The sequence below is a fragment of the Martes martes genome, assembly GCF_963455335.1.
Source record: "Martes martes genome assembly, chromosome: 7".
Classification (NCBI taxonomy): domain Eukaryota; kingdom Metazoa; phylum Chordata; class Mammalia; order Carnivora; family Mustelidae; genus Martes; species Martes martes.
In genome coordinates this window covers 41,237,389-41,259,733 of record NC_137894.1, presented here as the reverse complement: position 1 = coordinate 41,259,733, position 22,345 = coordinate 41,237,389, and the positions used below count along the sequence as shown (strand labels likewise).

Genomic DNA, 22,345 nt, shown 5'->3' with positions numbered 1-22,345 from the left:
TGTTACCTTATAACCCTACTTGACCCATCCCACATGGTATGTGATAGCTCTCCTCCTGGGCATGACTCTGTTGCCTCAGTCCAAAAGCCGGATCCCTTCTCTGGCTCTTGGCCACTACTAGAACTTTCAGCAGCCACTTGCTCTGCTGACTCCGTGTAGAATAAATGGTGTTGTGAAGAGCAAGGTGTGTCTGTTCGCTTGCCTACTTTCCCCAAATGCTTCAGAGCTGAGCCATCTAACGAAGTATAGTTCTCTTCCGAGCTGATAGCTTGAAGACCTTAGTTCCAGCCTCAGTGCTCAAAGCCTGTGTGGAATGCTTCGTGGATTTGTCTTGCAATTAATGGCTTAATTACTCAGACACCTCTCATGATAGAGGTCTTTAGTGATGTAGTGTCCTTGACCTAAGTTTGTTGTTGTTGGTGGTGGTGGTGGTGGTGGTGGTATTTTATTTGTTTTCCAAATGACCCCAAATAATTTAGAAATAAATAAGGTGAATAAAAGGAGACCTAATGCTATGGTCAGAAATGAGGGAAAACGGTGAGTTCGTGAGACTGTTTTTTTCCGGGGACTCCAACCGACATCAGGCCATAGAAGGAGGAATCTGGAAGATGCCTGGGCAGGGGCTGTTAGTCCTGCCAACAGGGCTAACCTGAAGGAAAACAGCACTTTCAGAGTAGATCAGTTCTGCTACTTTATTCATACCTGTCTCTGCCTAATTTAACGGTTGCCCTCTCTGAGAATAACCAAGTGGGAGTCCTTTTGACACGCAAGGACAAAATAAAAAGGATGAAAGTGTGTGTTCTAGAATTAAACCACACGAATTCATATCCTGCCTTTACTCCCTGCTAGAGGTGGGGCCTCTGAGAATGTTGCTGTACCGAAAACCAAGGAGATGGAAGTGTCTTCCTCACACTGCCCTCGTCAGAATTATGGAATGTCATCCACATAAAGCACAGGGTGCCTGGCACATAATAAGCACTGTTTTAACGATACCTGGGATTTGTTTGAATCGGGTAGGTAGAACACACAGACACAAAAATATCACGAAGGAAGAAGGCTTCCTACTCACGGGTCCCTAGAAACAGGAGGGGCCACAGTGGAAAGTAGCAGGCTCAGTCAGGAGGTAGAAGGGAGAAGGGGACAGAATGCACGGAGACTTCGTTGTGATTTCCCATAGGAAGGAATGGGCAAGGCAGGGTAAGCAGGTTTAAGATTGGCTAGATTTAGACAGCTCTGGTCTCTAGGGGCCGCCCTGGCTGTCTGGTATCTGGTACTGGAATAAAATGGGCGGGACGGTAGTGGCCCAGAGTTTGAGAACTTCCTCGAGGAGGTGGTTGGGTGTAGGGGCTCTGGATTGGTTGGTTTGTCTATGAAAAGTGTGCTTCCAGACAAGTTGCTTGTGATCTCTAGGAATTAGCTAGTCCTGGGAAATGTAATCTCTTCTGGGTCATATGGCCCCAAGATGTCAAAGCATCAAAAATATGGAATAAAAATATATGATTAACACAAGTACTAATTAAAATTTCTCTATCAGGGCGCCTGGGTGGCTCAGTGGGTTAAAGCCTCTGCCTTTGGCTCAGGTCATGATCCCAGGGTCCTGGGATCAAGCCGCATCAGGTTCTCTGCTCAGCAGGGAGCTTGCTTCCTCCTCTCTCTCTGCCTGCCTCTCTGCCTACTCTCTCTCTGTCAAATAAATAAAATCTTTAAGAAATAAATAAATAAAATTTCTCTTATCATCGTCATCATCATGCCTTTTCAGCATTCACTGGTAATAGAGCAAAGTGATGGATTTATATGGCTTCTGTGCCATTGTTCTGGAACTCATTAGTAATGGTTGATGTTAATTGGAGTTTGATAAGTAGAAACTAAAAAGTAGCATCTTTTTTGTTAATGACCCAACCATTATTCACGAGCTGTATCTAGTTCAGAATTTCATATTTTTGAAGGAAGTGGAGAAACCAGAGAGGATTCTGAGAAGAAATTCTTAATGGGGGGAAGAACCAAGGAGGAAAGGTGACAGATGCTGTGATTCGATCTGTAGGTGAGGGATCAGGAGATAGCGTGCCAGTCCGTGAGTACTGCTTCCCTTCAGATAAGAAGAGATCACTCAGACATTCTCCATATTTGATGATCATAGAACAAAATGGAGCAGGTTCATTGTGAAGCAAGCAAAATTCAGCCTCAGCTCAAGGAAAATCAAGTAATTCCTGATCCTAGGCACCTGTGGTGACAGCAAACATGGAGGGTCTGAAGAAAGGTAGAGTCTCAAGGAATAGACACTTTGCAGCTTTGACAGAGATTATGTATCTCAGACAAACTGAATACCTAGACCCTTGACCTCTAGTATCTCTTTCTAAGGATTATCTGCCTCTGTTACCATTTTTATTTTCTTGAATTCTCTTCATTAATCTCCAAAGAAAGCTTTACTTCTTCTCACTTCCTTTTTGTAGAAGAAAAAAACCACACCAAACAAACAAGAAAGCCCACAGCATTAGATATTTTGAGAAACGTAAGATTGCTTCACAGAAGAGGCCAGACTTAATACAAGGGAGACTGAAAGCACATCAGACAGTCTGAGACCCTGGACCCCCAGCCCTGTCCATGTTTAGGCTAGTGAGTAATTCGGCAGACAGCCAAGAGTGGGTGATAGGTCAGTGCCCTGCCCCCTCCCATTCTAGGCTGGCTTCCAAAACAAAGAGGTGGGAACTGATATCCTATCCATCTTAGCCATTGACTTAACCCACAGTCACCAACTCTTCACAAAGAAAGCAGATCTAGTAGATTGCTCTTCCTGTGTAGTTCACATACCTTTCAATGTACATACTGTAGAAAAATCAGAAAGCACAGATAAACAGATCCTTTATTTTTATCACCTTTTAGTATCAGTAATTGTATTTCTGAAATACCATTTTTACTGGTTTCCGAATATATGGATATCCACTATAACTCTTGCAACTCACTAATGTAGGACATTTAGCATCTTTCTAAATTATTCTTATATTTCAGACTGTACTTATGATGAACATCCTTGTAGATAAGCCTTTATACCATTCTTAATATTCCTTTAAAATATATTCCCTAAAGGATAATTACTGATTCAATAAATAGACATATTTCTAAGGATTTTGATACAACGGCCAAGTTGACCTCCAGAAAAATCTTCTGGTGAAAAAGTACCTTTGTGACTGTGCCTGCTACTCTGTCAGTTCTTCAGGATTTTACTTCTCCCCTCTCCACTGGTGTCACCTTTATTGGGGTTATATATCTTTACCATTAAGGATTTGAAGATGTGTATGTGTATACACACACACACACACACACACGTGTGTGTATGTGTACACACACACACACACACACGTGTGTGTGTGTGTATATGTGTATATATATGTGTATATATGTGTGTGTATACATTATATATATGTATGTGTGTATACACACACACACACACACACACACACATATATATATGTGTGTGTGTATATATATATATATATATAATGCTCTTTTGTACCCTTCATGGCTCTGGGTCATGGAAAGGACTCTGGTTACCTTCCTTTTCTTCAGTACCTCCCTAGCTTGCAAAACCACTAAGAGTTAAGTCAAAAACAAAAAGCAAAAAAACAAAAAAACCAACCCCCCCATATATTTAGAAATTAAGAAATATGCTTCTAAATAATGTATCAAGAAGAAGTCTTTTGAAAATTAGAGCGTGTTTTCAAATGACTGGTAATGCAAATACTATGTAGCAAAACTTATTCTAAAAGATAACCAAAAGGAAAGTGTGCAGCTTCAGGGAAAGGATGAACACGGAACATTAATGATGTAGTAAGGATCCAGCTCAAGAAGTTAGCAAGAGTGAATGAATGAAAAAGTGAATGAGTAAATGAAATCCTTGAGGTCAGTAGCTCCTCAGGCATCTTTGCATACCCTCTCATTTCCAAAACAGTGCTTAACAAGTAAGTGGAGGGTACACCTGGGTGACTTAGTCAGTTCAGTGTCAGACTCTTGATTTCAGCTCAGGTCACAATGTCCTGGGTCCTGGGATCAAGCCCGGAGTTGGACTCCATGCTCAGCAGGGAGCCTGCTTGAGATTCTCCTCCCCTTCCCTCTCCCCCTGCACCGACTCATACTTACTCAGTTTCTCTCTCAAATAAATAAATAAATCTTAAATTTATTTATTTATTTATTTATTTATTTATTTATGTGACAGAGAGAGACACAGCAAGAGAGGGAACTCAAGCAGAGGGGTAGGAGAGGAAAAAGCGGACTTCCTGCCAAGCAGAGAGCCCGACATGGGGCTGGATCCCAGGACCCTGGGGTCATGATCTGAGCCAAAGGCAGATGCTTAACAACTGAGCCACCCAGGTGCCCCAATAAATCTTAATTTAAAACAAAACAAAACAAAAAGGCAAGGAAATGGAACTCAATGAACATGGGATTGGATTTGTTAAATAAAGACCATGACTCTGAACTCAAGGGTTGACAAGTATTCCCATTCTGACTAGATAATCCATCCAAGTATCATTTGAGTTCTTGGGGCAGGAGAGTCTGTCTCAGGGAATGCAAGATGTGTGGAGTGTGGTAGACAGAGTTCAGTTGGCTAGGAGAGACAACCCAGGATATCAGGATTGCAGCCATCATGAGTTACACTGAGGTAGGATTTTCCATACCTCTGGACATTCCAGAGAAATGTTTTGTTTATTCCACTAAAAATATTTTGGAGGTAAAGATTAAAGATAAGTGCCTTTGTACCAGTCCATCAAGCACATGGTTTGCTTAGTAAAAGTCAAGAACAGGGCCTAATCACACAGGCAGCCATCTGTTGGAGTTAAAGAAAGTTTCACATGTGTAAGGGACAGAGGATTAGGCTCTAGAGATCAATTTTGCCCAAGAAAAAGAAGTGGCTTTATTGTCATTAGTGGTCTCCTGGATGATCTGCTATGACTTTAATTCTCCATTAAACATTAATGCCATTCAGTGCTTAGTGTACTGCCTTTAGTATCATACAGCTCACACTGACACTAACCTGTTTTATATTTTATAACTGAATCACAGGGCTTTTTCAGGAGAAGTCAGCAGAGCAATGCCACCTACTCCTGTCCTCGTCAGAAGAACTGTTTGATTGATCGAACCAGTAGAAACCGCTGCCAACACTGTCGATTACAGAAATGCCTTGCCGTAGGGATGTCTCGAGATGGTGAGCACTCGTAGTTTGAGTTGTACAGTAGCATGGGCTTGTGAAAGTGCCTTCTGAACCCTGGACGCAGATCTGCCCCTCCCCCACTCCACCTCACCTCTGGAGGCCTTGTGGGACCCACAACAGTTACTTCCTCCTCCGTAATGCACTGGAGCCCGCTGGGGTTGGGGGTGGCATGGCAGAGAAGCACCTGTGTGGTCAGAATACCTTCCTATTTTAGATGTTTAAGACGTTACAGGTTGATGAATTGATTGAAGGTACATGTCATCTGAGGGCCTTAATAAACATATTAAACATATCACAGACATTGTCCCCAGTAAAAAACACAAGCCAGAGCTAACTGTTAAGGCTAATTATTAATGCTTTACACTAACTAGTAAAGCTTATTGGCAGTTGGAATGAATTAGCTTTTGTGTTAACTGGATATTTTGAATCACAAATCAAAATCATGTATTTGGGGGTTTTCTTTAAATTTTTTTATTACGTTATTCAATTTTAATTCCAGTGTAGTTAACATACAGTGTTATATTAATTTCAGGTATACAGTGCAGTGTTGTGACATTTCCATACACCCCTTAAGGCTCACTGACTATTTCACCCATCTCCCAGCCCTCCTCCTCTCTGATATGCTTTATGTTAAAAGGGTACCCTCAGTTAAAGTTATTATTTCTTTCTCTGACAAGAACATTTTTTACTTAGGGCAAACTTGAGAATACACGGTTCTATAGGATATATGTAAGACATTCCGTCCAAGAAAAATAGAATACACATTTTCCTCAAGTACACGCAGAAGAATCACCTGGTGAAGTCATATAAAAGGAGACATAACAAATGTCACAAATTGAAATCACACTAAGCATATTTTCCAACCATAATGGTACAAAACTAAAGATCAACAATAAAACAAAGCTGGGAAATCCACAATGTATATATTAAATAATTAATATGTAAAAACTATACAACACAGTACTGTACAAGCAGTGGACCAGATAAGAAATCAAATGGCAAATCAAAATATGTCTCAAAACAAAAGAGAAAGTCCCATACTTGTACATACAGAATGTGTGAAAACAGTGCAAATCATGGCTCAAAGACAAATGTTCTTTTCCTTAAAAGAAGCTATTTAAAGAAATAGAGGCCATCTATCGTGCAATTGCCAAACATTTCAAGATCTTCCTGGAAAACTATCTTAAGTGAGTGGAATAATCAACACCAGATTTCAAGACAGTTACTCTTATACAAGGAAACTGGGCAGAAAGTATAGTGGGTACATTTTAGGACTTTTACGAACATACATGCTGGCTCTCTTAAGAGATCCCCTTGAAGGAAACATCTCTTCCAGTGGAATCTCAGCCTGTGGAAAATATTTCAGAATGCTGGGCAGGCGTTCTGAAAGCCTGCCTTCCGCATGATCAGATGTTCTTGGGGCCTGTAGAGTAGCCCAGGCATGAGCTGTGATATACGTCAATAGTGATGCACGGGATGGCCACTAAGAATATGTAGGAACAAAAATTAAGTTTGGGGCATTGGAAGATGCAAGTCACAGAACTTACATACTCAGAAATGCCTGTGATAGGCAATTCTGAGGATTTCATCTTTCAGAGGCACTAAACCAACAAAGTCAGGCATATCTCTTATATATGAACTTATATGCTAAGGTCACAAGTTGTGTGTGTGTTTTTAGTTGTGTGTGTGTTTTCTCAAGAACTGATCCTCTCATTTCATTTACAGTATAGTATAATTACTCTTGTTGATATTAAGGCAAAAGTTAAAACACAATTCAAAGTATTAGCAAAATGAGTTTTACCCATGGTTGTCAATCCCTCTGGGAGTTCTGGAGTAGTCTTTAAAAAAAAAAGGGGGGTGCCTTCTGTATGCCTCTTGGAGATTTAGCACAGAGGTAGCAAGGCATGTTATGGGCTTGATGTGAATGTTGGGGCTTGTACAATGACAGGCCTGAAATCCGAGCTCAGAGCAGCCTGATTGCTGCCTAACCAGCCCCAAGTTTGTTACCCGAGCTGTGGACTCTGGAAATTGATCAGGATCCCACTCATATGTTTCCTGTGTGTAAAGGGACAGCACGTTCTCCTTGGCAGGACACAAATCTCCCAGGTGGTTGTCTCTGGTTCCCAACTTCCATCTCTCTTGGCCTCCTGCCCCTAGACTCATAAAATTATAATGATGGTCAAATAGATGAGTTCATCCACCCAGTCAGGTATAAATGTGACCATAATCAATTAGGGGGTCTTTGTCCTTCTGCTGAGGCGTTATCTGCATACAGAGAATTGGGCTGAGAGACCATGGGTTAGTGGGAGAGTTCAGACCAGGAAATCACAAGGTTCTTTTATCAATTATCTCACGTTTTAGGAGAGAGCATTTGGGATTCTGAATGAACAGGAAAGGTACTACACTCATTGTTCCTCTTTAAATATGGGGACATATCACAAGGAGAAACACTGAGAACACAAATTTGCCCAACAGGGAAATTTACACAGTGCTTGCTCTTCCCCAAATTCTGATACTCTTTTTATTTGAGTGTAAATGAGAAGAGCAGAAAGTCACTTAAAGGTGGACCTAAGGGTTCCACAGTGTTCACCGTGACCCAGGAGGAAGAGAGCAGGGGATTCTTATGTCATGTAGACTCAGAGATACAAGTCAGGGAATTGGAAAGGGGCCTCATTGCTGAGGTCTCACAGCAAAGCCCCAGATTCAGCTGTTTGATTAGGAGGGAACAATGAATTAATGAAATGAATGGAAGTTGAGGTTCGGCTGCTTGTGCCTCAATGTACCCCCGTGAGTCTGCATCCCTGCACATCAGTCTGAACCCTGGGAAGAGAAAGAGGTGGTCAAGGCAGGCGGCATGGGCGGAGAACACACAAGCCCATCAAGTCACACATCAGTGGTTCCCGCTGAGCGTCGGGTTATGTGACAGCAGGAAAACATACGTGGTCATTGCCCTTGCATCAGTCCTGGGTCTGTTTCTGAAACATAGCTCCTCTGGGATGTGGAGCAAGCCTGTGTGGGGTGGGACCGTTTTCACCTCTGGATCATGTCCTTATTTTTGTGGCGATGTGGTTTTTGATTGAGATTGTCTGAGACTTAAAAGGAACCCCCAACGCATGCTGGAGAGAATAATAAAGAGAAGCATATTGTATATGGTGTGGTCTGGCTTTTCTCTTCCAGCTGTAAAATTTGGCCGGATGTCAAAAAAGCAAAGAGACAGCTTGTACGCAGAAGTACAAAAACACCGGATGCAGCAGCAGCAGCGAGACCACCAACAGCAGCCTGGAGAGGCCGAGCCGCTGACTCCCACCTACAACATCTCGGCCAATGGGCTCACCGAGCTTCACGAGGACCTCAGCAACTACATCGACGGGCACACCCCGGAGGGAAGCAAGGCAGACTCTGCTGTCAGCAGCTTCTACCTGGACATACAGCCTTCCCCAGACCAGTCAGGTCTTGATATCAATGGAATCAAACCAGAACCAATATGTGACTACACACCAGCATCAGGCTTCTTTCCCTACTGTTCTTTCACCAACGGAGAGACGTCCCCAACTGTGTCCATGGCAGAATTAGGTAATGGCCTCCACGTGTCCATTGGGATGCGTCACTTCTGCCCTTTCAAGTAAATGGGATGTGTTTGACTTTGCTCTAATGAGTTACATTATTAGAACGATACTAGGAGAGCAATTCGCCTCTACCATTTGGACCCCTTCAAAGTTCCACCCTGCCCCCTCGCTTTCAATCGTCCTCTGTTTCCCGTTGCATACCAGGAAACACGTTGACCTGTCCGTATCAGAGATGGGGCAGCGTGAACTTGAAGCAGTCTTTAAATGCCACTGAAACTGTAAACTCAGGAAATGGCCCCATTAACTTTGTTCATTATTTCCTTTAGTTATTGTCCAGGTGTTGCTTTACACCTGAAGTCATAGAAATGGCAGCCCACCCACTGTGCCTGGGCCATACACAGTTTTGGACCCATGCAGAGTTTTAGACATTTTTGAACTGGTTGCTAAAGTTTTAAACCTGGACAGTCCTGCCTCAAAGTTCAGATTTTCAGCTTCTTGTGAGAAGGGGAAAATGACCTAGTTATACTGGACCAGCAGTGGTGAATGGCAACAACCAATTGGTACCAGTAAAGCCCTAACACCTTGACATGTCTTCCCATTTTATATCGCTGCCCAGCTCCTGTAGACATCTAGGTTTTTCCAACCCTGATGTAGTCCATGAATGTTAAAGGGAAATTGGCTTCTTTATTTTCCAAAATGGTTTGGTGATGGATATTGGTAACAAAACTGATATAATTCATAGAAAACTCACCATGCAAAAACAAGCAAACAAATCTGACATCTCCTTAATCCTGTGTGACATTGTTGCTTTTTGGGAGATGTGACCTAGAAATGTTGGTAGAACACAGACACTGGAAGACTTGCATTTCCAGGAAGTTGTGTTAGCAACCCCTGTTACAACATTTGATCGATTTTTAGGTACAATGCTATTATTAGAGAAACTTGGGTAAGAAACTTTGCAGTGTTAGAATTTGACGTGCTCCTCCCCGTGACTCCTTACACAAGGTTATAGTCCTTTGGGATATTTCAATTAGTTGCTGTGGAGGTGACTAACTTAACACAAGGAGAGAATGAAGACTTCAGATGGAAAAGAACCAGCAGGTTCTGACTTGAGCACAGACACCCTTAGTTCACAGAAATAACAGTTGTGTTCTTTAGATGGTTTCTCCTCCTCTGTACTCCATAAAACATTTTTTAAGTGAAATTTATATTTCCAGTAAAATCTTTCTCCAAATAGAACAAATTGAATGTTCTTGACGGTTTTTACACAAGTACCTCTTTATGGGTCTAAATTTAAATCCTCAAGAGCAGGGACATTTTAAGCGTGGTCTTTAACCACTGAACAGCATTAAAGGTGGATTTCAGCTCTTTTGATTAACAGAGGAACCTCTGAACTAGAAGCCAAGCTGAGCAGAGGTAGGTTTGATATTTTTTTCTTGAACTAGAACAAAACCTTCCGTTTTTGTCGTGAAATCTTGGTTGGCCACGACTTAAGCAGAACTGTAATGAAAGTAAAATTTTCAGAAATGAGTAAGGATTTGATTGAAAGCTGACATGATATGAAAAATGACCTGGCTCACTTTCAGTTTGCTTCCACCTTATCATAAATACTAGCAAATCTGTCCTGTTTGCTTGTCAAACGTTCAACCCCAAAATAAATCCATAGGGCTTAGCCAAAGCATTGCCCTTAAATATGGCCCTTTGGCTAAGCGTGCACTAATACTTGAGTGGGTCCAGAAATGGAAAAGCCAATGCCCCTTGGGCCGTCTGGTCAGTGTCTCTTCCACATCTCCCACTGCAGTCTGGGAGCCCTGTGCCCTCAAATGTTCTCCATGCTCTCCTAAATTGGGAGCTTTTTACGTGTCTTTTGGCATTTTTCTGGATCGTAAAATTAATTCATCACTGGGATTAGCCCCAAACCCAAAACTAAATAAGAATTTGTCTAAAAAGAATATAATTGGATTCTAATTTTCTTTCCCATTTGCCTGTACAAAATATTTGGAGGAATTGAGCAACATAGAGGTGACCAAAGATGTTGCTGGTCCTTCTTCAAAGCCATCTGGGGTTCCCTAGTATTTCCTTTGGGGCCTCAAATCCTGCTATTTTTCCCCCCAATTCCAGTATAGTTAACATACAGAGTTTTATTAGTTTCAGGTGAACAATATAGTGATTCCAGTCTTACTGTCTTTTTAACTAACGCCATTGACTTCATTTTAGGCAAAATTTTGTCATCAGATTTTAAACCAATGAAATCAATTATACAGTTGGAAAATAAATTGTAAATTGACATATCTTAACCTCAATTCTCTGTTTCAATAATACTGTCTACAATCCATTACTTTTAGTGGCAATACATCTGCATTCCTGGCTAGGAAATTTTGCCCTTGAGGTATAATTAGTACCAGAAATATACATTCCAGATAAACAATCTTGGTTCACTTAAAAAAAAAAAAGCTAACTGCACATGTGACTATAATTGATAACTAAAGCCTTTTGCAGAAGAGTCAAGTGATTATTGGACAAAGCACTAGTCAAGAAGCCAGCTTATATGTTTTGTGGTCCTAGGTTTGCTATAGGTTGTGTAACCCACTATAAATGATGTACCTCTGCAAGCTGCAGTTTCCCTACTTACAGAATATAATGATGAAGAACAGACTGGCCCCAAATTATGTATGTTTGAATCACTTGCCAGTTGCCTGCTATTATATCTTGAAAAAGTCACTTAACCTCACTTGGTTTCATCATCTGTAAAAGGGAGATAATGCCAGCACTTTCCTCCTAGGATTGTTATGAAGATGAAGAAAATATACATATTCAGAATATATGTATATAGATATATATGTATATGTACATATATATGAGTTATATGGGGCTAGCACATAGTGAATGCTATTAAACATTATTAATGGTGTTACTATCTATAAACTGAGGAAAGGCTGGACCATCTAAAGTTCCACTGTGAAAATCTGTAACTCAGAAGTCAGGAAATTCCATCTGAAGTACCTAGACCTTAGCTGTGTTGAAGAAACAATCATGGTTGGGAAGATGAACTGATTTGTCCATCACAAAGTGAGCTTATCTGTTGAGCACAGACCAGAAACCAGGTTTCCTAACCCCTAGTTCCACGGTATTTCACTATTCCACTAAGAGACCACACTAACTTAACTTTTGCTCAGTCTGACCATATTGTCCTTTGCTGAAATGGAGATTTAAAAATAGTAAAGTGTCTGAAATCTTACACTTGCCAAATCAACTGTGAATTGTAATCAAAGGCGGTTGGTGAGAATGCAGCCACTGCCCTCTACTGGTTTGACATGTACATTACCCTATTCCTTGTCTGTCTTCCCAAAGGTGGGCTCAAATAGGTAGGGGTGGGTGGGAACAATTTTTAAGATGAAGTAAGATGCTGACCATATTAACTGGAAAAGAAGCATGATCTGGAAGGGAATACTATGTGCTTCTTACCATTCGTCACCTCATAGGATCCCCCAGCTTCCCTGCAAACACTTCATCTTCATTTTATTTCGTATCTGCAAAAATTGGTTTACTATATACACATTTGTTTTCCTGATTCTGACTCACTGTTTTCGTCTTTACTGCCCTCTTCTCTCCACAAGCATCACTGATTCTAAGACACATAAATTGCTGGCTTCTCCCTCTTTTGGTCAGTCTTTCTGTTTCTTTCTTTCCTTTAATTTTTTTTTCTGTTTGTGTTTTATTTTCCTGGTATTTATTTATATTGTGTTCATGTCTGTGTGCTGCCAAATAGGGCTGTTAAGATTTATTGTGTTTCAGTGTTTCTAAGGAGACTCTAGTTTCAAGCTTCATTTAGGTGAACCCACTCTGTTTTCACACAAACAAGTCTGAATCTGTTTGCCGAAAGCAGTGACAAATTTCCAAACAGACCCTCTTACTAGTGTTGCCAAGTTTTCATTCAGCACCATTCTTTTAAATGGGTTTTCCTGTTATGTAATCAGGACTCTAGAAGAAGATCCCTTTGGGATATGGTTTCATATTCATGGAATCCTGTCAGTTCCCCTTAAAATACTTGCATTGTCCTTCCCTTCCGTAACGTTTATTACTGACCTACCTAAAGCGCTTAGTCCTGCCCACACGGGTTGCAGCAGCCTTTCGCTGGTGCTCCCAGCTCCAGCCTCTGCTCCAGTCCACCAGTCACAAAACTGCTTGTTCTGTTGCCCCACATACAGCATTCCGTGTGCCAGCTCCCCCTGGAGAATTCCACTGACTCCTTAAGCAGGTCCAAACCTTAATCCTAATATTTGAGATTCTCCAGAATGTGGACTCTTACCTACTCATGCTTCTGTTTGGGTGCTATCACTTTATCACACATCTGCCTGTCCCCTGTAAATGCCATTATTTGCTCCTTCATCTATCATCTCTGGAATGTGGAACCAGCTCGCCTCTTCACACGGCTGTCCTCTGCCTGCTAAATCCTCCTTTCCTTCAGGGTCCACTTCAGATGTTTCTCTCCTGCCAAGAAGCATCCTCTAATTCTCTTCATCTTTCCCTTCCATGACAGAACCTGTTCTCTATTTTCTCTTCTGATGTAATTCAAGTTGATGCTTTATTGTCTAATGTCTTGAATTGTCCTTTCAGTGTTCCCATACATGTTCAGCACATTATAAGTTCCTAGAGAGGGGCACCTGGGTGGCTCAGTGGGTTGAGGCCTCTGCCTTTGGCTCAGGTCATGATCCCAGGGTCCTGAGATGGAGCCCCACATCAGGCTTCCTGCTCAGCGGTGAGCCTGCTTCTCCCTCTCACTCTCTGCCTGCCTCTCTGCCTACTTGTGATCTCTGTCTGTCAAATAAATAAATAATTAATTAGAAAAAAAATAATAAAACATATAAGTTCCTAGAGAAACTTCTTAGGCATCTATTTGTTTTAATATCCTCAAACTACCTACGTTCCAGTATAATAAGAACAAATGTTTACGTAGTGTGTACTAGGTAACCCTCACTGTTCTAAGCGCTCAACTCATTTAATTATCACCAGGCCTATGAAGTAGGTACTGTTTCCCTCATTTTGCAAGTGAGGAAACCAAAGCACAGAGAGGTTGAGTAATATACCCAAGATCATACAGCTGGTAGGTACAAGAACTGTTTCATACACAGGCTGTCTGGTGCCAGAGTCCGTCTCTTCACCACCACCCTACATGTAGTGACATAATAGGCCCTCGGTAATGCTTGTTGTACTGTTTGCTGGAAAAATAAAAGAAATAACAGTTGTTGTCACAAAAGCATGCCATTTCCTAATTTTTCAAGAGTAATCCTCCCCAAGTCAATGTCTCTTCATAAAAATGCCAAGAATAGGCTGTGTTGGTCATTTCCCACACCTATCTGGGCTAATAATTGTTCATTCCCAGACATTGGTGTAAAGCCACAGAAGAAGGTCAAGGTCAGGAGGGTCTTTGAAGTCACCGAGACTTACTGCTAAGTTGGCTTTGCCTGTCCTTCATCTTCATGTTCCAAAATAAAGAATAGTTCCACCATTGCTTATTTAAAAATGTAAAGATAATTGAAACTGGTTCAGCATGTTGCTTTGTACTTGTTACTTTTTATTTACTTTTATTTTATTTTCTTACTTGTTACTTTTTAAACCAAATATTAAGCAGGGAAAACCCTGATTATCCGGAGAAGAGCTTGGCTTTTCATGTTTATGATCTCCTGTTTTCTCCTTAGAACACCTTGCACAGAATATATCTAAATCACATCTGGAAACTTGCCAATACTTGAGAGAAGAGCTCCAGCAGATAACGTGGCAGACCTTTCTGCAGGAGGAGATCGAGAGCTACCAAAACAAGGTATATACTCTGAAGATTTTTACCCAGGATTGAGGCAAGAGTGGGAAGGGTGTTTATGCAGGACATCTGTTGAAGAATAAAGACTAGAGAGTGACTGTCTTTCATCAGATATCAGATTTCTGTTTAAAATCTTTCTTTTAGAGATGATCATATACTTGGGGCTTTGTCGTCTTACTGAGGTGCAAGTGTGTGAAATTCCAGCAATAACAAACAAATTCTCTTGGGCCGATGACTATATACACGTATCCCCTATCATTTGGCAATGGGGGGTAGAGGAAGCAGTGTCCAAAAGCCTGAATGAATTGAGAGTTGTCCTGATATCACGGTGGAAGATTTCAAGGCCTGGAAGTTGACGTAAAATAATCTCAGCCTCAGAGGTTTAGAGGATGTGTACAGAAAAAGGTTTGGAAGCTATTCTCATAACTCCAGTCTGAACCTAGCAATGTGCGACTGACAAAGGGTGCTGCTCCTTGCCATTTTCTTTGCACACCGTTCCACAAGCCACCAGAATGGGAGGGCGGGGATGGAGAAAGGGACGTTTCAGTTACCCATTCTGCCTTGGTAAAGGGAGATGCTGTGGTTTTCCCCAATAATTATAGAGATGTAGGCCTAGGAGGGGCGACAGGGATTCTTCAGGCTAATCCTCCCCTTCATTTAACATAGGAGGATATTAGCATCCCTTGGCGTATGGCAGGAGAGTGAAAATACCAGGACTAGATCATGACTTCTGGCTCCTAATTCAGTGTTTTCTTCACCCCGTCATACTGTTGGAAATAGTATTAAGATCCATATCCCCCTGTAACTAAATGGAAGTGGGTATACAAAAGCAATTAAACAGGATAGGAATCACTTCGCCTTTGAGATAGCAGGTAACACCAGCAGCCAGCCAGTATTGTTAGAAAGGGAAACAAGAAAGCAGTAAGAAACAGCAGGGCATGTGAAATGGGATTCTGAGTCAGAGATGCTAGGATTTGAATCCCGGCTCCAACACCTCCTAGCTGTGAAACCTCTAAGAGAATTTATGTCCACTTATGGAAAATGGGAAAATGAAACAAGACAAGGATGTCATACAGCATCTAGCTCAAAGCAGGTGCACGATAAATGTAATTGACTCCCCTTCTCTACCTTGCCCCCAGTAAAATGGTGTTATATTCCCCAAGGTAAAATAATTGCTCACAAGAAGATCCTACTGTGCTACTCTCCGAGGCCCAAGGGTAAAGCACTGGCATCTGCTGCTTTTCGGACTCACGTTTTCACCTGCTTATAACATCTTCCCCCTGTCCCTTTACCACCAAAATGGTAACAGAGGAATCAGAGGAGACGAGAAGGGACTGGGAAGCAATCATTATAACCCAAATGTTAATTTTTAATCCTCTAGCTTTTTTTAATCCATTTCCAAAGAAGGCTTTGACAAAATAGGGGCAGTTAAAAACCCCTTTGTCCGGTGACCGTGTGTGTTGCTGTGCTTTGCTCCTCTGCAGCAGCGAGAGGTGATGTGGCAGTTGTGTGCCATCAAAATCACGGAAGCTATACAGTATGTGGTGGAGTTTGCCAAACGCATTGACGGATTTATGGAACTGTGTCAAAATGATCAAATTGTGCTTCTCAAAGCAGGTATGTGCTTTGCAAGTGAATTTTGAGATCTCTTCCTAACCTGCTTTCACCCGCCTATTAAAGAAATGCTGGGTAAGGAAGGTGTCGGGAACAGTTTTTCCCCAATGATAATAGCTCAGGTTTCTTCTAGCAGCAACTGAGTCCTTTTTAATGGTTTTTGAGCTATCTGTGGGAAACATTTTGTTTTTCCTCTGAGTGAAACAATTAATTTGAAGGACACCCACTCCAGACCCTTGGGAGGTAACAGTAAGTTGTTAGGAATGTTCTCTGTGGAACTCAAAGGGACACCCCTGGTTTCTTGGTTTGTTTGTTTGTTTATGTTATTGTTTGTATGCTTATTAACATCTAATCTATTATTTGTTTCAGGGGTACAGGTCTGTGAATCATCAGTCTTACATAATTCACAGCGCTCACCATAGCACATAGCCTCCCCCATGTTGATCACCCAGCCACCCTATCCCTCCCACTGCCCTCCCCTCCAGCAAACCTCACTTTGTTTCCTGAGATTAAGAGTCTCTTATGGTTTGTCTCCCCCTCTGGTTTGTTTTAATAAATATGAATCAATACGTTTTCCTGGCAACTCGGAGACTCTATCGCAAGACAGAAGAATGCCAGAGGAGTAATTTGTAACCCCGCCTCCCTTCAGAAGTATAGGGCATAGTTAAGCTTGGCCATAGTTAGCTTCAGCGTAAATCTTTAATTACGCTGGTAAACTGTGCCCCTTTAAGCAGAGAGCTTAGGGGAACCTGGGTGGCTCATTCGGTTGGCATCTGTCGGCTCAGGTCATGATCCTGGAGTCCTAGGATCGAGCCCTGCGTTGGGCTCCCTGCTCAGCGGGAAGACCTCTTCTCCCTCTGCTCCTCACCCCACTCGTGTTCTCTGTCTCACTCTCTCTGTCTCTCTCTCAAATGAATAAATAAAATCTTTAAAAAATAATAATAAATAGAGAGCTGATGTGACTGAGAGCCACTGGCCACACGGCATACAGCCCCCACTGCACTGACTCAAAAAGGGGTCCCTACATTAGGGCTTTCACAGTAGATAAATATTTACCACGATAAGATAATCCACACCATTTCTGTCTTCACTTAGGTTCTCTAGAGGTGGTGTTTATCAGAATGTGCCGTGCCTTCGACTCTCAGAACAACACCGTGTACTTTGATGGGAAATATGCTAGCCCCGATGTCTTCAAATCCTTGGGTAAGGAAATCTGGGTGCTCTGTCTTTAAATCGAGGCCATAGGAAAGTGTGGGAGCCCTGCCAAAGAGTTTACTGAACAGAACGGAAACTGTTATTTGGAAACAAAAATTAAAGGATTTTATGCTTATGTTACTTTATAGTCACTACAGAAAATTCACACAGCTCAAATGGTTTTTGTCTATAGTACATTGAAAGGTTTAGCGTTTCGTTTTATCTAGTCTGTAATCGAAGAAACTTATATTGTCTAACTTTCCAGTTCCCTTGTAGATTTTAAGAAGATTTTCATTGGATAAATTATTCAGAGAAACTAGAGGATGTAATCTGATGCATAAAATCAAGCAAAGAGTACTTCTCAAATAACACCCATTAATAAGAATGAAATGTAGATATCAAAGAAATAAAGTATAGCTAAGTGAAACTGACATAGACTATAAAAATTATTTTGGATTTCTATAATTTAAGTGGGATATAATCACTAAGAAGAATGACACAGTATCCAAGATAAAGTTGTTAAGTGATTTTTAAAAACAATGAAATAAAAAAAAGAAAGAAAAAAATAAAAACAATGAAATGACAGAAGGTCTGTATATCATTACCATTTAAATGGGTATATATAATATGCAAATATAAAAGAGTAGATACCAAACTTAACCAATCCTTTTTTTTTTTAAGATTTTATTTATTAATTTGAGAGAGGAAGAGAGAGAAAGTGCGTAGGAGCAGGGGGCAGGAGTAGCAGGAGAGGGAGAAAAAGATTCCCTGCTGAATAGGGCGCCCAACTTTTGGGTCAGTCCACACCCTGATGTTATGACCTGAGCTGGAAGCAGACACTTAAGCAACTGAGCCACCCAGGCGGCCCAAAGCTTAACCAGTCTTTTGAGAATAGATTATTAATAAGACTTTCACATTCTACATTTTTAGTTCTATAATAGCTGTAATGATTTTACGACCATACTGTGTCATTTGTTATAATTTTTAAGGGTGGCTTAGATCAAATGGAGTAGAAAACAAAAAAAATCAGTGAATGTCACATTTCAGTTGGATTGTAGCTGTTCGATTCTAAGATTGTGGGTCCTAAACTCAGGCAGCCTCGTTTTGAATATCAGGCTGTTTCTTCCTACCTGTATAAACTTAAGTAATTTTTCTCTCCAGGTCTGTTTACTCACCTCTAGAATGGAATAATAATAATAATAATACCTCCCTCACAGAGTTGTTGTGAGCAATAAGGTACCCCAAGGAACCTCTTAGAGTGGTACCTAGTAACATGCTAACCTTGCAACAAAAGTTCATTCTCAGTATTTTGAATGGTGAGGACAGTGGTGATAGTGATGATGGCTAAACAGATTTTTCTTTTAAGATTTTAAACTGTTGAATTGTAGAAATGTTATTATTATCCCCTTGGATCTTCAACTACTAGATCTCTTTTCACCTTATTCCATATTTTTCTCCAAAATAGTAACCAAAATCTTAAACTGTCTTTAACCTTGGCAGGTTGTGAAGACTTTATTAGCTTTGTATTTGAATTTGGAAAGAGTTTATGTTCTATGCACCTGACTGAAGATGAAATTGCGTTATTTTCTGCATTTGTACTAATGTCAGCAGGTAAGATAACCAAAAAACAATGCAATGCTTTAAAAAGTGTTCAGGTAAAGATTTCTTAGAAGGTACATAAGTTGTAATGGCTCTAGAACATTCAGGTGCCTACCAAGAGAGGTTGCCACCCTTATTAAATCTAATTTTAAGTTTTATCAAACAGCAAAATGCGCCCCCCCCCCCCCACATTACCTGTTTAAGACCTCATGCCATTCTGACAAAATCTTAAGAAATGAGAATTGAGTAAAACCCAGTCCATAGTTAACCTCCTGATATCACGAGAAATGCTCTGGTAGAGTAGGGTTGCCCTTCTTAACACAAATCTCCAAGACAACATGGTTTTTAAGACATCCTACTTTTTTTTAAGATTTGTCTGGATGTCATCCACAAGTTTATCCGAATTTAAGCTATGTTTTCAACCAGTACTGCCTCCTGGGTATATTCTGTTTTGCAAATTTACTGTCTTCTGTTTGGAATTCTTACACATAAAGACTAAATTAACAACCCTTAAATCATTTGGAATGCTCTTGACAATCTTAGTTGCCTTGGATTCTAAGGCAATTTTCATATTTGCCAGAAGGGCTAGCAGGATTGCTATGAGTATTTTATCCAGAAATGTAATTATTAGAAAGATTTGAGCGCCCGTGGTGGTTTCATTTGCCTTTATGTATGGCCGTAGATTTAAATATCTATCCTTTTGGAAGGAGAGGACTTTCCCCTCCTTTAAGTATCAGTAAAAATGGAAAGATTTACCACTCTATTGTAGATCTGTTTTCCACTGCTTTAGGAGCAAATTTTGAACATGGAGTAAAACTGGCCTGTTGTTTTCTAATTCTCCATTGTGGCATAATAATCTGTGTCTAAGAGTCCGGAGGAATTGGGGTGTCCCAATACCACATAAGAGAAACACTAAGAAGTATCATTTTTCATGTTTAGATCGCTCGTGGCTGCAGGAAAAGGTAAAAATTGAAAAACTGCAACAGAAAATTCAGCTAGCTCTTCAACACGTCCTGCAGAAGAATCACCGAGAAGATGGAATACTAACAAAGGTAAGAGGGAAAGGTAGTGCGGTCGGCACAGCCTGAACGATCCCTTGCCACAGGTCTTGCTGCCAGCCACCCTTACAAGTCATCTTACCGGCCCCCAGAAGTACCCTATAAGCAATAGGCTACTGAAAAGAAAGAAATATCTCCATTTCAAAAAATTTGGTTGGGCCAAAATTCAGCTTAAATTCTACTTACAATCATGGGTTGTGAAGTGTCCTGCAATAATAGGGCAATGGTAGAAAAAAATTTTTTTAAGCATTAATACATTCTGGAAATCCTCCTCCTATTCCATCTAAGTTGTGCATAAAGCTGAGTTAATGTTCTACGTTGATATAAATTAGAGAAAGAATCTTTGAAATTTAGAAGGAGGAAGTTATAAAGGACTAAAACAAGCAGGATAATCACATATTCTAATATTAGTTCTATTTCCATTCCATTCATTAGTAATCAACAGAAAGTGACTTTTGTATTTTCTTCGTCTATTTCCCATTACTACCCTGTATTCAAAGCATAAGGCTTCATTTTTGCTAATTATTACTTTTTGCAATAAAAAATATAATTAGGATGTCAATTTAAAATATGCTAATATTCTTCAGTGCTTGTGCTAGTAGTATGTATTCGGTCTTCGAAAAATCAGCCGTATTCTTTCTAAAACTATTTTAGTTGTTCAAGAAGATTGATTTGAGGGGTTTGGCTTTCTTTTCCTGCTTTCTTTTCTTTTCTTCTGATAGCTAAGTTAGGTCAGAGAGAGGAAGTTGAGAGTTAGTTGCTGTTTTGTTTTTATTTTGCACCCGTTCAATGAGAGATGGAGGCAGGAATGGAAAATAGAACTTTCCAGACCCTTACCTTCTTCTCCATCTTGCCCCAGTGCAAGGATACAATTAGGTTCTTTCATTATAGAGAGCACCTAACACATGGACAAGATCTGTCACATATGTTTCTTAGGATTGTTCTGGTTGAAATAATACATTGTTTGTACAGTGTTTTGGACTTTAAAAAGCACTGTTTCAAGTTGTTATTATCTTCAGCTGCTAAATCGTTGATGCTGAGACTTCCCTCCAGGCCTTCTGACTATTTTTTCTTCTGAACCTTTTACTCAGAATTGGTTTGTCCAAGCAAAGGTCTTTCCAGGAAAAAACTTGTTGTCATTGGAGTTGGCTAGTACAGGTTCTGCATAAAATATGTAGGGGACGCCATCATCTCCATTTGCAGTGACCTCACCTGCCCATGATTGCCTCCTTGTTCTCTTCTCTGTCACCAGACGTCTTCTTTCTCCACAGCGGTGGAGGACAGGGTTGGGGATGGGAGAGCAGAAAGTATGTTTGGAATAGGAGAAGGAGGTGAGAGGCTTGGGTTCTTATCTCAACTCTGCCACTTTTGCTCATGAACATCTTTTCAGGTTATTGTATTATTTTTCTTCAAAATTGTATTTAATGTATACCTGGTATTCTATGACATGCCTAAAATTTGTCTTTACCAATCTTCCTTCTTGGAAGATCATATAAGCAGCTTCGAGTGCGTTTCACCTTTGTAAACAACGTTGTAAAGATCATCCAGATTCCCTGATTTTTGATGCTCATGTCTGTTCTTTCCTCACAACGTGTCCTTTCTTCCACTTACAGTTAATATGCAAGGTGTCTACATTAAGAGCCTTATGTGGACGACATACAGAAAAGCTAATGGCATTTAAAGCAATATACCCAGACATTGTACGACTTCATTTTCCTCCATTATACAAGGAGTTGTTCACTTCAGAATTTGAGCCAGCAATGCAAATTGATGGGTAAATGTATCACCTAAGCACTTCTAGAATGTCTGAAGTACAAACCATGAAAAACAACAACAAAAAAATTAACCGAGACACTTTATATGGCCCTGCACAGACCTGGAGCGCCAACACACTGCACATCTTTTGGTGATCGGGGTCAGGCAAAGGAGGGGAAACAATGAAAACAAATAAAAGTTGAACTTGTTTTTCTCATGCATATGATTTCCATTATGCCTACAGATATGGACCCTTTTTCTGTCTCAACTTCTTGATCATTGACCTCTGTTTACAACTGAAGGAGGGTACTAAAGTCGGAGGATTTCCTTTTCTTGTAGCTCACTGCCCACAGACTTTCTGCAGAGTCACCAATCTGTCGGTAACAACAGAGAGTCCGGCAATAATCGGTGCCCGGTGTGCATAGCGGAGGTGGCGGCGTGACTTTGCACAACCTGCTCTTTGTTTCATGAAGGAAGTTTTTATTTTTTTTCACCGATTATTGCCAGTCAGCAGGATGGCATGAAAAGGGTCCATAGC

At 40.7% G+C, this 22,345-nt stretch overlaps 1 protein-coding gene across 2 annotated transcripts in view; it reads left to right on the top strand.

Annotated features, from left to right (window-relative positions):
* Window positions 1-22,027, top strand: part of RORA (RAR related orphan receptor A) — a 700,343-nt gene extending 678,316 nt beyond the window's left edge. For both annotated transcript variants that reach the window (XM_080807980.1, XM_080807981.1), the window contains 8 exons: window positions 5,056-5,197; window positions 8,381-8,776; window positions 14,469-14,590; window positions 16,072-16,204; window positions 17,297-17,404; window positions 18,896-19,006; window positions 19,934-20,046; window positions 21,666-22,027. In XM_080807980.1, the coding sequence (XP_080664106.1) occupies window positions 5,056-5,197; window positions 8,381-8,776; window positions 14,469-14,590; window positions 16,072-16,204; window positions 17,297-17,404; window positions 18,896-19,006; window positions 19,934-20,046; window positions 21,666-21,830 (1,290 nt within the window). In that variant the 3' untranslated portion in view covers window positions 21,831-22,027. The remainder of the gene's footprint in view (window positions 1-5,055; window positions 5,198-8,380; window positions 8,777-14,468; window positions 14,591-16,071; window positions 16,205-17,296; window positions 17,405-18,895; window positions 19,007-19,933; window positions 20,047-21,665) is intronic.
* The last annotated feature ends 318 nt before the right edge of the window (window positions 22,028-22,345 follow it).